At 39.7% G+C, this 17,063-nt stretch overlaps 1 protein-coding gene across 9 annotated transcripts in view; it reads left to right on the top strand.

The window, feature by feature from the left end:
• The window catches only part of PIKFYVE (phosphoinositide kinase, FYVE-type zinc finger containing), a 112,254-nt gene that overhangs the window by 37,041 nt on the left and 58,150 nt on the right, over positions 1–17,063 (top strand). For 5 of the 9 annotated variants that reach the window (XM_007520174.3, XM_016186890.2, XM_060194019.1 and 2 more), the window contains 4 exons: positions 1,584–1,741; positions 3,129–3,240; positions 4,628–4,775; positions 5,308–5,475. In XM_007520174.3, the coding sequence (XP_007520236.1) occupies positions 1,584–1,741; positions 3,129–3,240; positions 4,628–4,775; positions 5,308–5,475 (586 nt within the window). Of the gene's footprint in view, positions 1–1,583; positions 1,742–3,128; positions 3,241–4,627; positions 4,776–5,307; positions 5,487–17,063 lie in introns of those variants that run through there. The other 4 variants (XM_060194022.1, XM_060194020.1, XM_016186893.2 and 1 more) reach the window with 2 other exon arrangements.

The following is a 17,063-nucleotide window of genomic DNA, read 5'->3' as shown; positions in this document are numbered from 1 at the left end:
TTTGAGATGTCTTTTTCATACACATATACTGTTCAGGCATATATATGTACTTGTCTGTTTACTGAATTTATATATTTATTTTTCTGCGGAGAGGGTCATGATTGGGGACTTCAAGCTAGATTCTAAATTCTAATGTAATGGCCCCAGTGGAAATCCCTTTATTCCTTTTTTTTTTTTTTTTTGGTTGAGGGCAAGAGATAATGAAAGAGGCAAGGAGGGAGAGAAGCACCACCCACTGCTCTACCACCTGTGAAGCCGCCTCCACCTGGGTCTTTGTGTGTGGTAAAGTGTCTCCTCTAGCTAGTTCCCGGACCCCCTTGAATTTATATGTAAGATATGAAGTTTAATTAACCCAAAGAATGAAAGATATGCCTTCTCACTTCAGTAAGTGGGCAGGTCTTTAGTTTTGAGCAAATGTTACTGTAAAGGTGCATAATAGCATAATGCATTGATAGCAGAATGAGTATGTGAAGGACTTTCATGTCTGAGGCTCTGAAAAAATAATACTTTTTCCTTAAATATATATTTTTTATTTTATATTTATTTATTTTCCCTTTTATTGCCTTTGTTGTTGTAGTTATTATTGATGGTGTCGTTGTTGAATAGGACAGAGAGAAATGGAGAGAGGAGGGGAAGACAGAGAGGGGGAGAGAAAGACAAACACCTGCAGACCTGCTTCTGTGAATCGACTCTCCTGCAGGTGGGGAGCCGGGGGCTTGAACCGGGATCCTTACCCTGGTCCTTGCGCTTTGTGCCAGGTGCGCTCAACCCGCTGCACTACTGCCTAACTCCCCCCCAAAATAGTACTTTAATAATGAAAAACTATAGAAGGAGATTGTCTTGGAAGGCTTTAAACTGGAATTACTGGACTGAATTTTGAAGGATGGAATGGATTTTGACTAACAGGAAAGCAAATCTTACTTAAACCTATGAGACAAAGTATAGAGTTGAGAATAAACCTGGAATTTTCCATGGAATAAACTCAGTTAATTAACTGGGATAGGTTGGGGGAGAATTTAATCTGGAGTCTATGGTAAAAGCTACTGGAACTTCCTGGTGGGCAGTGGTGAATTTCATCTTTCTAGACTCTGAGCAACATTGAACATTGTTTTGAACACAGAGCAATTCACTAAAGACCTTTTAAACCGCCAGATAAACCCACCTGGCAGCTGAGTAGAGATGAGATTTTTGAGAAGGCTACGAAAATAATTTCCTTTTGTTAGTCTGGGTAACTATTGACTCTCCTCACCCTTCCGACTGCCCGCTCCCCCACCCCCCCACCTTCAAAGAAATATATTTTGTACTTAGGTTCCTAGGAGGATGATAGTATGTTTCAGTGACTAAAAAAAGGAATTACTTGAAATATACTGGATTTTCAATATTTCAGGGTGTTGGAATTAATTACATGAACTGAGTTTGAACTGTTCACCGTGCTCATGCCATTTTCATTAATTGAGTAACTTAGCTGTAACAGAAATGTAAATTACATTTTCTCTTTCAAGTCTGAAAATCACAGGAAAGAATCTGAAAAGGTACTCTGCATTCTGCTCTGGAGTCATTATTTTCTGCTGATGTGATTACAGGACAGTGTTCAGTTAAAGGACTTGTGGAAAAAAATCTGCCATCACAGTAGTGGAATGGAGTTCCAGGATCACCGATACTGGCTGAGAACACATCCCAATTGTATTGTAGGAAAGGAATTAGTCAACTGGTTGATCCGAAACGGACACATTGCTACAAGGTAATGTGATCTTAAGAGAGACTTTTTGACATTCACTTTTAATATAGTTTTATTTTTCATTGTCACCGGGGCTTGGTGTCTGCACAGTGAATCCACTGCTTCTAGAGGCCACTTTTCCCCCTTTCATTGAACAGGACAGAGAAATTGAGAAGGGCAGGGGAGTTCGGGTGGGAGAGAGAAAGAGAGACGTCTACACCATTACTCAACCATTTGTGAAGCTTCCTCCTTGCAGGTGGGTATCAGGGCCTTGAACCTGTGTCTTTTGCACATGGTAACCTGTGTGCTCTACAGAGTACGCCACCCCCTGGCTCCTTAATATATTTTTAAAGATTTGTTTTATTTCCTATGAGAGAGAGAGATGGGGAAACAAGAGCACCACTCCAGTGCATGCAGCTGAGTTTTAATCAGAGAATAGATGCAAAGAGCCAATATTGGGTCACAATTTGCCTTTTCAAAATTTTTATGTTTAAGCCACCTTGAACAATTTGGATTATTTACTAAAAGTGGTGTGCAGTAATTTTCAAAACACAAGAGATTTTTTTTTTTTTTTTTACCTCCAGGGTTATTGCTGGGGCTTGGTGCCTGCACCATGAATCCACCGCTCCTGGAGGCCAATTTTTCCCTTTTGTTGCCCTTTTTTTTTTTTTTTTCCCATAGTTGTTGTGGTTATTATTATTATTGTTGCCATTGATATCGTTGTTGGATAGGACAGAGAGAAATGGAGAGAAGAGGGGAAGACAGGGGGAGGGAAAGAAAGACACCTGCAGACCTGCTTCACCGCTTGTGAAGCGACTCCCCTGCAGGTGGGGAGCTGGGGGCTCGAACCAGGATCCTTACGCCAGTCCTTGCGTATGTCTCTTATGTCTCTCAAGCTCACAAGTTCCTTAATTTTTCTGCTTGCTTAGATTAGCTGCTGCTTTCCTCTTTTAGATGGGAAGAAAGAGAGAAACTGTTTAAGCAGTCAAGCCCTAACTTTTAGTTTAGACATTTATTTCTCAGTGGACGTCTTTACAGCTAGTATGAGGGAAAGATACTGTCTTAGGAAAAAACAGTGAGAATGAAATATAATAATACGGGCTAAAAAAGTGTTAAAAAACATTGTGATGTGGTCTGGGAGGTGGTGCAGGGACTCTCAAGCATGAGGTCCTGAGTTCGATCCCTGGCAGCACATGTGCTAGAGTGATGTCTGGTTCTTTCTTTCTCCTCCTATCTTTCTCATAAATAAATAACATCTTTAAAAACAAAAACAAAAACATTGTGACATGCCAATGTATAACCTATTCAAGGCCTATTTGAATTCACTCTGATTACACGTGGAAAAAAAAGATAGTGTTTGTGCCTTATACCTTATTCTTAAAAGTTGTCACTTTTGTTGGTCTTGATTCAGGGCGCAAGCTATAGCAATCGGACAAGCAATGGTTGATGGGCGTTGGCTGGATTGTGTCAGTCATCATGACCAACTGTTCAGGGACGAGTATGCTCTGTACAGACCACTGCAGGTAGTTTGTGTTATTGCTATTGAGTCTTTCTTTACCAGTTGGAATGAAAAGTAGTAAATTACCAAAACTGCACTCTCTTAAGATATTTTCCTGCTGTTTGAGGAAAGCTCAAACATATTTCGCTCGATAGATAGCAGTCATGAAAAACCTACTAGAAACCAACATTATTACCCTGTTGGTGTGGCTTTTATTAAACTTAACCTTACGTTCCTATGGTTGCTTGTCATTTAAGCCCAGTTTTTTTTTTTTCCTCCAATTTTATCACTGGTAAGACAATGTGTATTTGTGGATTCAGTTTTTTTCACTTGAACTAGGGAAGTAGAAATTATTTTGAGATTGAACCTTTGGAAAAGATTTACTTTTCATTTCTATTAACTTGATATATACATTATATATACTACAAGTATGTACATATAATGTATGTACTAGACACATAATGCCTAGTAAACATCTTTCTGGACTAAAATTGGAAACTCAGTCGTTGAAAAGTTAAATAATCAAGGGCTGGGATAGATAGCATAATAGTTATGCAAAGAGACTCATGCCTGAGGTTTCATAGTCCCTAATTCAATCCCCTACACCACCATAAACCAGAGCTGGGCAGTGCTCTGGTTAAAGGAAAAAAAAAAAAGAAAGAAAGAAAGAAAGGAAAAAAAAAGGTAAATGATCAAAATATTGGTGTGGTGGTATTTGTTTAAATCTAGCAATTGTTAAGAATTTAGAGAATTGATACACATGGATTTTCAGAAAAAACAAACAAACAACAAACCGGAAGCTAGCAAACTGTTTCTATGTGCACTTAACCTGCTGTGCTACCACCTGGCCCCTAAGCAAATTGTTTCTAAGACTTGTGAAAACTACGGTGGTCATCTTTGGGAGGGGTGGGAGCACAGAACTCTGGAGGTGGGTGTGATGTGGAACTACCCCCTGTAATCTTACAATTTTATAGCCCACTATTAGTCACAAATAAAAAAATGGTGGGAAAATCTAGCAGTTGTAGTTGTAGTGCTGGTGAAATAGCTCACTTGTATAGTGAGCTACTTTGCCATGTGCATGACCTAGGTTCGAGCCTGATCCTCAATGCATTGAAGGAAACTTGGCTGTTACGGCCTTATTCTTTCTCAAAACTAAAGCAGGAATTAAAACACTCTAAAATTTGTGTGCTAATGTTTTGTTTGTGCTTATTCCAAGTAATTGATGAATATTAGGATTTTAAGAATGTAATTGCCAGCATATTCTTGGTTTCTAGCTTTAAAAAATATGTATGTGTAAAGTGAGCATTTAGCTTTATACAAATACTGGGTTAGGATTTATTTGGAGGATGAGAGCCTCGATGCTGTCATTGCCCTTGAAATAAATTGCCTGGCTGCTGTCTCGATCCTTTCAGAGCACAGAATTTTCCGAGACCCCTTCTCCAGACAGTGACTCGGTGAACTCTGTGGAAGGACACTCTGAACCCTCCTGGTTTAAAGACATCAAGTTTGATGACAGCGACACAGAACAGATAGCTGAAGAAGGCGATGATAATTTGACTAGTGAGTTGAACTTTCTAACATGCGGCTTTGATTTGTTATACTTGTACATGTGATAAAATGACTGTTGTTGGTTTAGTTGAAGCAGTCTTTCAAGATTTATTGCCTCAACTACATGTAAACACTTGGTAGTAATCCTTGTCCTAGATACAGTATTTTCGCAAGCAACCAACCTGTTAGGCGAATAGTGTTTTCACATTTTGCTGTAGTTTCTAGTTTGCAGCAGCTTAAAAATAACTCTGAGCTAATAATTTTGCAGTAGACAGCTTTCTTACTCTTCACTGTGATATCAGACTTTCTCTCTGCAGAACCTCCAAAATATTTCATTATAAAAACTTCATTTTATATTTAACTTTCTCAAACTTTATTAAGTCCGATACAGAAGTACCTGAAAATACTGTATCCATTTTGGTATTGCACATTGGTCTTGCATATTAAAAACAAAACCATTTTTCTCCTTTCCTCCAATGCCCTGATAAAACCCATTTTTACTCCCCTCCTCCCTATATTTCTTTCCCCTCTCCAATACTAAAAGATTCTGCCAGTCCTAGCAAGCGCACATCAGTCAGCAGTTTCCAGTCCACAGTGGATAGTGACTCAGCCGCTTCTATCAGCCTGAACGTGGAGCTGGACAACGTGAACTTCCATATCAAGAAGCCCTCCAAGTACCCTCATGTACCCCCTCACCCTGCTGACCAAAAAGGTAGGAGGTAGTCTCCATCTGAAATGCAAACACAGGCTGCAGAGCTGGGCGTAGGGCCTCAGGTCAGCCTGTTCTTCTGGCTTCCTTCCTCGGTCCCATATGGCTGAGGGGTTTGGTGTGGGTTTTGTTCCACCCTTTCTCATTGTCCCCACACCTCCTCCTCACACTTCTTTTTTCTCCCCTCCCCCCTTGGTTGGTTCCTTTTATTTCTTCTTTTCTCCTTTAGTTTCTCCCTCCCTCACCCCCTGCCTCAGTTTAAAGCTTGTAGTTTTTAAAAGGGGCTACATACATCTGACTGCTACTCTCCCTTTACCATAATGTGCAACCTCCAAGATGGCATTTCTTTGCGATTATAACATGGATGTTCTGCTCTCTTTATCTCTTTTTTCCTCATTTAACATTTTAAAGCTTTGTTGCTTATGCTATTATTCAGTAATGTAGTATTTTGTTAGACCTTTTAGATGATTGAATTAGATTGGGGGGGATTCATATATTTCAAAAATATATTTCCACTCTTATTTAAAGTATATACTTGTCTGTGTTATAATTATAAAAACATTTTCTTCTCTACTATCAAAAGACTTTATTTTTATTCACCTTATATGAGGCTTTACTGTACTGATGAAAATTTTAAAATGTTTTCTCTAATTGATATTAAGGGAATTTATTGGGGGGGTCAGGTGGTAGTGCAGTGGGTTAAGCGCACATGGTGCAAAGCACAAGGACTGGCATAAGCATCCCAGTTCGAGCCCCTGGCTCCCCACCTGCAGGGAGGTTGCTTCATAGGCGGTGAAGCAGGTGTGCAGGTGTCTATCTTTCTCTCATCTCTGTCTTCCCCTCCTCTCTCGACGTCTCTCTGTCCTATTCAACAACATCATCAGCAATGACAACAATAATAATGAAGACAACAACAAGGGTAACAACAAGGGCAACAAAAGGGAAAAAGGGCCTCCAGGAGCAGTGGATTTGTAGTGCAGGCACCGAGCCCCAGCAATAACCCTGGAGGCAAAAAGTAAAAAATTAAAATTAAAAAGAAAAAGAATTTATTTTAGTCATCTTAACCAAGGTCTTACTTAATATGTTAATAAAAATGCAAAAGATGCATGAAAATAAAAATAAAACTACTAAATTCTAGCAGAGCAGCATATAAAGAATAAAAAAAATTTAAAAATGGATGATGAAGTTTACATTGTTGAATATAATTATTAAGGCCTCTTTAAATTTCAGCTCTACTGTGATATTTTTAGGAATTGGTATAGTTCAGTGCATCACCTGCCTGTGTGAGACCCTGTATTCAAGCTCCAGTACATATAACAAACCAGAAAAAAGCAAAACATCAAGTAAATAAAAATACATAGGTACATAAGTAACTGTCTGGTTTTCTGGTTTCATTTTCTGAAAGTAATCAAAATTATTGTAAAGATGAAATTATTTTGTAGTTGCATCTGGAGTCAGTTTTTTCCTTTGTTTCATTTAACTCTAAAGTTGAATTATCGCCTCATTTAAATTTAAAGGGCTTATCTAATTCTTTGTGACTTCCTATCTTGATATTACCAGAAAAGTTATTCTGAACTTAAACATTTATGCTAAAATAACTAGAAATAAATCCATAGTTCTGCAACAAATTCTTTTTCTTTTTTTAAAATTTTAAAAAATATTCTTTATTTATTGGATAGAGATAGCCAGAAGTTAAGAGGAAGGGGGAGACAGACAGGGGAAGAGACAGAGAGATACCTGCAGCAGTGCTTCACCACTTGCAAAGCTTTCCCCCTGTAGGTGAGGATGGGGGGCTCGAACCCAGATCCTTGAGCATTGCAACATGTGCTCTCAACCAGGTGAGCCACAACCCAGTCCCCCTGCAATAAATTCTTTCTTAATAATTGTGTGATAATTAGCCACTACCATTCAAATGTGGTAAACTGGCATCTAAAGCACTTACAAGACACTTATTGGGCACAGGACATAGCAGAATGGTCATGCAGAAGGCTTTCACGCCTAAGTCTTTACAGGTGCAGGTTCAATTCCCAGTACCACCAGGCAGAGCCATGCAATGCTCTGGTAAACAGATGAGAAAAAAAACAAAAACATCTTATTGGAAAAATAGATATTTGAGATGGTATAGGGAAAGAGATGACTATTTTTAAAAATATTTTATTTATTTATGGGAAAGATAGGATAAAAGAGAGAAAGAACCAGATATCACTCTGGTACATGTGCTGCCGGGGATTGAACTCAGAACCTCATGCTTGAGAGTCCAATGCTTTATCCAATGGGCCACCTCCCGGACCATGAGGTGACTAATTTTTTAAAAATATTTTATTTTTTAATTTTTTTTTTTTTTTTTAGGGTTGCAGAAGGTAGAAGGTCTGGCTTCTGTAATTGCTTCCTCGCTGAACATGGGCGTTGACTGGTCGGTCCATACTCCCAGTCTGCCTCTCTCTTTCCCTAGTAGGATGGGTCTCTGGGGAAGCTGAGCTCCAGGACACATTGGTGGTGTCTTCAATCCAGGGAAGTCTGGCCGGCATCCTGATGACACCTGGAACCTGGTGACTGAAAAGAGAGTTAACATACAAAGCCAAACAAATTGTTGAGCAATCATGGACCCAAAGCTTGGAAAAAATACTTGGAGAGGAAGTATTAGGGAGGTACTCACTGCAAACTCTAGTATACTTCTGCTTTCTTACTTTGGTGCCATACTCCAAACTCAGTCAATTTCTGCTTTGTGTTTCTACTTCTTCTTTTTTTTTTTACATGCATAACATTCCCCAGATTCCCATTTAGCAATACAACCCCCACTATTTCATTCATCATTTTTCATGGACCTGTATTCTCCCCACCCACCCACCCACCCACCCCAGAGTCTTTTCCTTTGGTGTAATACTCCACTTCCATTTCAGGTTCGACTTGTGTTTTCTTTTCTAATCTTGTTTTTCAACTTCGGCCTGAGAGTGAGATCATCCCATATTCATCCTTCTGTTTCTGACTTATTTCACTCAACATGATTTTTTCAAGGTCCATCCAAGATCGGCTGAAAACAGTGAAGTCACCATTTTTTACAGCTGAGTAGTATTCCATTGTGTATATATACCACAACTTGCTCAGCCACTCATCTGTTGTTGGACACCTGGGTTGCTTCCAGGTTTTGGCTATTACAAATTGTGCTGCCAAGAACATATGTGTACACAGATCTTTTTGGATGGATGTGTTGGGTTCCTTAGGATATATCCCCAGGAGGGGAATTGCAGGGTCATAGGGTAGGTCCATTTCTAGCCTTCTGAGAGTTCTCCAGACTGTTCTCCACAGAGGTTGGACCAATTGACATTCCCACCAGCAGTGCAGGAGGGTTCCTTTGACCCCACATCCTCTCCAGCATTTGCTGCTGTTACCTTTTCTGATGTGTGACTTTCTCACAGGAGTGAAGTGATATCTCATTGTTGTCTTGATTTGCATTTCTCTGACAATCAGAGACTTGGAGCATTTTTTCATGTGTTTCTTGGCCTTTTGGATCTCTTCTGTGGTGAATATTCTGTCCAATTCCTCCCCCCATTTTTGGATGGGGTTATTTGTTGTCTTGTTGTTGAGTCTGGTAAGCTCTTTATATATGTTGGTTATTAAACTTATCTGATGTATGGCATGTAAAGATCTTCTCCCATTCTGTGAGGGGTCTCTTGATTTGGGTAGTGGTTTCTTTTGCTGTGAAGAAGCTTTTTAATTTGATGTAGTTCCATAGGTTTATACTTGCCTTAGTCTTCCTTGTAATTGGATTCGTTTCATTGAAAATGTCTTTAAAATTTATGCGGAAAAAAGTTCTTCCAATATTTTCCTCTAAGTATCTGATAGTTTCTGGTCTAACATCCAAGTCCTTGATCCACTTGGAATTTACTTTTGTATTTGGTGAAATACAGTAATTCAGCTTCATTCTTCTGCATGTTTCAACCCATTGTTTCCAACACCATTTGTTGAAGAGACTCTGCTTTCCCCATGTAATAGTCTGGGCCCCTTTGTCAAAGATTAGATGTCCATAGGTGTGGGGCCTCATTTCTGGGCTCTCAATTCTATTCCACTGGTCAGTGTGTCTGTTCATGTCCCAGTACCAAGCAGTTTTAATGACAATGGCCCTATAATATAGTTTGAGATCTGGCAGTGTGATGCCTCCGGTTCTGTTCTTTTTTCTCAAGATTGTTTTGGCAATTCTAGGTCTTTTCTGGTTCCAGATAAACATTTGTAGCATTTGTTCTATTCTCCTAAAAAATGTGCTTGGGATCTTGATGGGGATAGCATTAAATTTGTAGATGGCTCTGGGTAATATATTCATTTTGATGATGTTAATTCTTCCAACCCATGAGCATGGAATATCTTTCCACTTCTTTGTGTCTTTTTCAATTTCTTTGAGTAGTGACTCATAATTTTCAGTATACAAGTCTTTCACTTCTTTGGTTAGGTTTATTCCTAGATATTTTATTGTTTTTGTTGCTATAGAAAAAGGAACTGATTTCTGGATTTCAATTTCTTCTAACTTAGTGTTTGCATAGAGGAATGCCACTGACTTTTGAATGTTAATTTTATAGCCTGACACATTACTGTATTGCCTGATGATTTCCAAAAGCTTCTTGCTAGATTCCTTAGGTTTTTCCATGTATACTATCATGTCATCTGCAAATAAGGAGAGTTTGACTTCTTCTCTTCCAATCTGTATTCCTTTAATTCCTTGCTCCTGCCTGATTGCTATGGCAAGAACTTCCAACACTATGTTGAATAGTAATGGTGATAGTGGGCAGCCCTGTCTAGTACCTGATCTGAGGGGAAATGCTTCCAGTTTTTCACCATTGAGTATGATGTTGGCTGTAGGTTTGCTATATATAGACTCCACTATCTTCAGGAATTTTCCATCTATTCCTATTTTTTGTAGTGTTTTGATCATAAAGGGATGTTGTATTTTGTCAAAGGCTTTCTCTGCATCTATTGATATGACCATGTGGTTTTTGGTCTTGCTTTTGTTGATGTGGTGGATCACATTGATTGATTTACGTATATTAAACCAACCTTGCATGCCTGGGATAAACCCCACTTGGTCATGATGAACAATCTTTTTGATATACTGCTGTATCCGGTTGGCTAGAATTTTGTTCAATATTTTCGCATCTATGTTCATCAGAGATAGTGGTCTGTAGTTTTCTTTTTTGGTTGTGTCCCTGTCTGCTTTTGGTATCAGGGTGATGTTGGCTTCATAGAAGCTGGCAGGGAGTATTCCAGTGTCTTCAATCTTCTGGAAGACTTTTAAAAGTAGAGGTATTAGTTCTTCTTTGAAAGTTTTGTAGAATTCATTTGTAAAACCATCTGGTCCAGGACTTTTATTTTTGGGAAGATTTTTGATAACTGTTTCAATTTCATTAGCTGTGATGGGCCTGTTCATGTTATCCACTTCCTCTTTACTTAGTTTTGGAAGTTGGTAGGTATCTAGGAAATCATTCATTTCTTCCAGGTTCTCTAGCTTGGTGGCATATAGTTGTTCATAGAATCCTCGCATGATATGTTGAATTTCTGCAGTGTCTGTTGTGATTTCTCCTCTTTCATTTACTATCCGATTTATTTGGGTCTTCTCCCTTTTTTGTTTTGTGAGTCTGGCTAAAGGTTTGTCGATTTTGTTTACTTTTTCGAAGAACCAACATTTACTTTCATTGATCTTTTGTATGGTTTTCCTATTCTCAATGTTATTTATTTCTGCCCTAACTTTAGTAATTTCTGTCCTTCTGGTTGCTTTAGGATTCCTTTGTTGTTCTTCTTCTAGGTCTTTAAGATGTGCAATCAGGCCTTTTCTTGTTTCCTAATGTGTGCTTGTATAGCTATGAACTTCCCTCTTAGGACTGCTTTAGCTGTGTCCCAAATATTTTGATAGCTTGTATCTTCATTTTCATTGAACTCTCGAAACATTTTGATTTCTTCCTTGATTTCCTCTTTGACCCAGAAGTTGTTAAGAAGTGTACTGTTGAGCTTCCACATTTTGGCACTGTTACTAATCTTTTGTTGATTGTTAAGTGTTAGTTTAATTCCACTGTGGTCTGAGAAGATGCTTGGGATGATTTCAGTGCTCTTGAATAGGCTGATGCTGTCTTTGTGGCCTAACATATGGTCTATCCTTGAGAATGATCCATGTGGATTTGAGTAAAATGTGTATTCCAGTTTCTTGGGATGAATGACTCTGAAAATGTCCAATAGTTCTAGTTTATCTATCTCTTCATTTAGCTCCCTTATGTCTTTACTGATTTTCTTCCTGGATGATCTGTCAAGTTGAGATAGTGGGGTGTTGAAGTCCCCTACTATGATTGTGTTACTGTTAATATATTGCTGTAACTCTTTCAGTAGAAGTTTGATGTATTTAGATGGCTTCTCATTGGGTGCATAGATATTAATAATTGTTAAGTCCTCTTGATTGACTGATCCTCTGAGCATTAAGTAGTGTCCATTCCTATCTTTTTTAATCTTATCTATTTTAAAGTCTATCATGTCAGATATGAGAATAGCTGTTCCTGCCCTTTTTTGTGGGCCATTGGCTTGAATGATAATTTTCCATCCTTTCACTTTAAGTCTGTGTTTGTCTTGTTGCGTTAGGTGAGTTTCCTGTAGACAACATATTGTTGGGTTGTGTTTTCTGATCCATCTTCCTACTCTGTGTCTTTTAATAGGTGAATTCAGGCCATTGACATTTATTGATATCAAAGATTGAAGATATTTTAACGCCATTCTTGTAGAGTTTTAGAGTGTTTTGAGATATGTCCTATTTGTGGTGGTCTGGTTGTTCATAGGAGACCTTTCAGAACTTCTTTCAGGGCAGGTTTGGTGATGGTTGCTTCCTTCAACTGTTGCTTGTCTGAGAAGGTTTTGATGCTTCCATCTAGTCTGAATGACAATCTATCAGGATATAGTATTCTTGGCTGAAAGCCTTTCTCATTGAGCACTCGATAGATATCTTGCCATTCTCTTCTGGCCTGTAGTGTTTGTATGGAGAAGTCTGCTGCTAATCTTATGGGTTTTCCTTTGTAGGTGACTCTTTGTTTTTCTCTTGCAGCCTTGAGGATCCTTTCTTTATCCTTATTCCTTTCCAATCTAAGTATGACATGTCTTGGTGTCTTTAGGTCTGGGTTAATTCTGTTTGGGACCCTCTGGGCTTCTTGAATCTTTATGTCTTTGGTGTTGTCTAGACTAGAGAAATTTTCAGCTATTATGGCCTGGAGAACGCTTTCTTCCTCCCCTTCTCTTTCTTCCTCTGGTAAGCCAATAATGCGTATATTGTTTCTTTTGAAGTCATCCCATAGGACTCTGTTGTTGTTTTCAGCATCTCTTAATCTCTTTTTGAGGTCTTTTACTTCTTCTTTAGTTGTCTCTAATTCATCCTCAATCTTGCTAATTCTGTCTTCTGCCTCATTGATTCTATTCTCTCTGCCCTCTACTGCTTTCTGGAGTTCATCTATTTTGTTGCCCTGCTCTGATACTGTTTTAGCTTGTTCAGCTAGTTGCCTTCTTAGCTCAGCAATTTCAGCTTTCAGCTCTCTAATAACCATGAGATTATTAGAATTTTCTTCCGTATTCTCATTTGTTGTTCCTGCATTTCTGATTACAATTTTTTCAAATTCTTTACTCACTCCTGTTATTATTTCCTTAGCTAATGTTTGGATGTTGAACTCGTTGTTTTGTGCTTCGCCCTCTGGAGGACTTTTAGCTGGACTCTTGTCCTGGTTTGAGTCTCCATTATTTTTTCTTGTTTTAACCATTTTATATAAGTTAACAGTTTTTTCAATCCCTGAGTTGGAGTTCAGTGGTGTAAAAGCCTTTTTTTTTTTCCCCTGTAGGCTATAGTAGCCTGAGGGCTTTTAAACTATCAATCGGCTTCTTGGCTTAATCAATGACTCCTGACCAAGAGATAAAGCAGGGTGTGGCAGAGATAATCCAGTGGTTATGCAAAGAGACTTTCACAGCCCTTCAGCTATGCCACCGAGGTATAGGTCTTCTCCTGAGTTTCCCGGTTAGATCTCTGTGCCCTGGTGTCCCTCCCTGTTGCTGCTCCAGATTCTGAGGGTAGTAGCAATGGAGACTCAGAGTTGTACTTGGTGAGTCTCTGGGGAGTCCTTTCCTCCCTTCAGCTGTCCCCTTGTTGGTGGAGCAGACTGGAGGTGGTGTCTCCACTGACAAACTGTCGAACTGTTAGCAGTCACTTAATCTCTCCTTAGGCCCCTCTCTCCTCTCTGTCACCAGCCACGCGTGTTTGTACTCACGGGTGATTTACTGGGTTTCTGTGGTCATTCTAGTCCTGTCTTGTTTCGGTCCGGGTGGTCTCCTTTGGTATTCCTACTTGATCCGGGAGAGGAGAGGAGAGGAGAGGAGAGAAAGCGATCTGCTGCTCGTAGCTCCGCCTCCGGAAGTCTATTTTTTAATTTTTATTGTTTAATTTTTCATTCTCTTTTTTTATTTATTGGATAGAGACAGCCAGAAATCAAGTGGGAAGGGGGAGATAGAGAGGGAGAGAGACAGTGAGACACCTGTAGCCCTGCTTCAGCACTCATGAAACTTTCCCCTTGCAGGTGGGGACCAGGGCCTCAAACCTGGATCCTTGTGCACTGTAACATGTGCACTTAACCAGGTGCGCCACCACCCGGCCCCTAAAAATATTTTATATTATGTGATAGAACAGAGAGAGATTGAATGAGGTGGGGAAGACAGTCAGGGGGAAAGAGACTCCTGGGGGTTTGAACTCAGGTCTTTGTGCATGATAACATGTGCTCTCTACCAGGTGAGCCAACACCCAGTGCCTAAGACTGGCCTAATATTGAACAAGTAAAACACACACACGGGGATTCCCAAAACAGAAACTGGAAGAATGCCAGAGTGCCTTTGTATTAGTATGCAAGGGCAGTAAAGCAGATGCCACCCTTGTGAGAAGTAACTGTAGGCTGGTTGCTTTTGGATGCAGCTTTTGCAATATAAAGTTGACAAATAGGGCTTCGTGAAATCTACTAGGACAGAGTATATGTTCTCTGACACATCATTAAAAATTTTTTTTATTATCTTTATTTATTAGATAGAGACAGCCAGATATGTAGGGGATAGGGAGAGATAAAGAAGGAGAGAGACAGAGAGACACCTGCAGCACTGCATCACCACTCATGAAGCTTTCCCCCTGCAGGTGGGGACCGGGGGCTTGAACCTGGGTCATTGCACATTGTAATATATGTGCTCAACCAGGTGCGCCACCACACGGCCCCTCTGACACATCATTTGGCAGTTCCATTTTGATAAAAGTAGAGAACAAAATATGTCTTTGACTTGCTAATAATGATTCTGACCCTTGAAAAGTCAAAGTTTTGAAAATCATGATGATAGTATTTAGCTTTGGAGGATTTACTGTAGCAGAAGGTAGGTAGACTGCTGAGCACAGAGATGTACATTAGGAAACCTAACATCCCATGTTGGGAATGGAGTGAAATGGAAGACTCCAGTAATGACATATTTTGTAGTACAACTTCAAGTATTGTCCCTAAGGGGTATTAAAGGGGAAGCACCTGCAATTGAAGAAAACATGTTTACTTTATAACTGCTGTGACCTCAGCGTTTTTTTTTTTTTTTTTTTTTCTGCTTCCAGGGTTATTGCTGGGGCTTGGTGCCTGTACTATGCACTACTCCTGTTGACCACTTTCTCCATTTTGTTGTTGTTGTTGTTATATAGGACGGAGAGAAATTCAGAGAGGAGGGAAGGGGGGAGGGGGAGACAGACACCTGTGGACCTGCTTCACCACTTGTGAAGTGACCCCCTTGCAGGTGGGGAGCTGGGGACTCGAACCTGGATCTGAGCGCCAGTCCCTGTGCTTCACATATGGGGGCTTGAAATCAGATCCTTACACATGGTAACATGCACTTAAACTGGTGCACTGCCTGGCCCCCAATCAGAATATTCTTATCAGGGAAGGATACACAAGATTAAGAGGAAAGTGGAAGTCTGAGATAATAAAGAGACAGAAAATGTCTCTTTACATTAACTAAGTCTGTTTCCAGGTCCAGGAAAACTGTGTACCACACTGTGGAAAAATTTTGGAACTATAAATGATGACACTGGCTTTTATTTAAATTTGTCGTCGTTGGATAGGACAGAGAAATGGAGAGAGAAGGGGAAGACAGAGAGGGGGAGAGAAAAAGAGATAACTGCAGACCTGCTTCACTGCCTGTGAAGTGACTCCTCTGCAGGTAGGGAGCCGGGGGCTTGAACCGGGATCCTTATGCCGGTCCTTGTGCTTTGCACCACCTACGCTTAATCTGCTATGCTACCATCCAACTCACGAATAGTAGACTTCTACTGTTGGTTTTCCTTCTTTATTTTATTTTTTAAGTCCCCCCCCCTTTTTTCTATTGCTACCGGGGTTGTTGCTGGGGCTTGATGGTAGCACAACAAATTCACCCGTCCTTTTAAAATTTTCTTTCTATTTTTATTTTTATTTGATAGAGCAGGAATAAACTGAGAGGGGAGGGGCAGGTAGAGAGGGAGAGAGAATGGCCTGAGAGGTTGCACAGTGGATTGGGCATTGGACTCTCAAGCATGAGGTCCTGAGTTCAGTCCCTAGCAGCACATGTACAAGAGTGATGTCTGGTTCTTTCTCTTCCTTCTATCTTTCTCATGAGTAAATACATAAAATATTTAAAATAAATAAATAAAAGGGAGAGAAAGAAAGATGGGCACTATTCACTATTCGTGAAGCTTTCCCCCTGCAGGTGGTGAGTGGGGGTCGAACTTAGGTCCTGTGCATGATAACTTGTGTGCTCAATTGAGGTCAATTGAGGGAACAACCACCCAGCCCCTGGTTTTCATTCTTAAATAAAAATGGGAGAGAGTAGTTTGTGTCTTTCCATTGAAATTCAAGATAAAAGTATTTTTTTTTTTTTTTTAGGGATCATCCTGTTTTTTCTGAAGCTGAGAAAATTTGGATTTATAGAATTAAAAAGTCATTAAAAATCTTATGTGAGAAAATCAGTCTTAGACAAAATAGAGAGAGTGTGAATTCCATTTTAATATTTTACTATGTGCAGGGTGGACTGGGCAGCAGCACACCTGGGTAAGTACAACTTTACCATCCACAAGGACCCAGGTTCAAGCCCTGCTCCACACCTGCAGAGAGGACACACTTCACAAGCAATGAAGCAGGTCTACAGGTGTCTTGTCTTTCTCTCCCTCTCTCTATTTCCCTCTCCCCTAAATTTTTCTCTGTCCTATCAAAAGAACAAAATGAACAAACAAAAATAGAATCTAGGAGCTATTGATTCTTTGTTCAGGCACTAAGCTCCAGCAATAACCCTGGTGGCTATAAAAAAATAATAGTAAGTGGTCCAGGAAGAGGCGCAATGGATAAAGCACTAGACTCTCAAGCATGAGATCTTGAGTTCAGTCCCTGGCAGCACATGGACTAGAGTGATGTCTGGCTCTTTCTCTCCACCTATCTTCTTCATAAATAAATAAATAGATAAAAATTTTAAAAAATAATAGTAACAAATAGATAAAATATGTCTTCTCTACTGGTCTTGGAGAGTTGTACAGTGCAAATATTTCT

Source organism: Erinaceus europaeus, chromosome 7 (genome assembly GCF_950295315.1).
Source record: "Erinaceus europaeus chromosome 7, mEriEur2.1, whole genome shotgun sequence".
In the NCBI taxonomy this organism is placed as follows: Eukaryota; Metazoa; Chordata; class Mammalia; order Eulipotyphla; family Erinaceidae; genus Erinaceus; species Erinaceus europaeus.
This window is presented reverse-complemented; position numbering and strand designations above follow the sequence as displayed.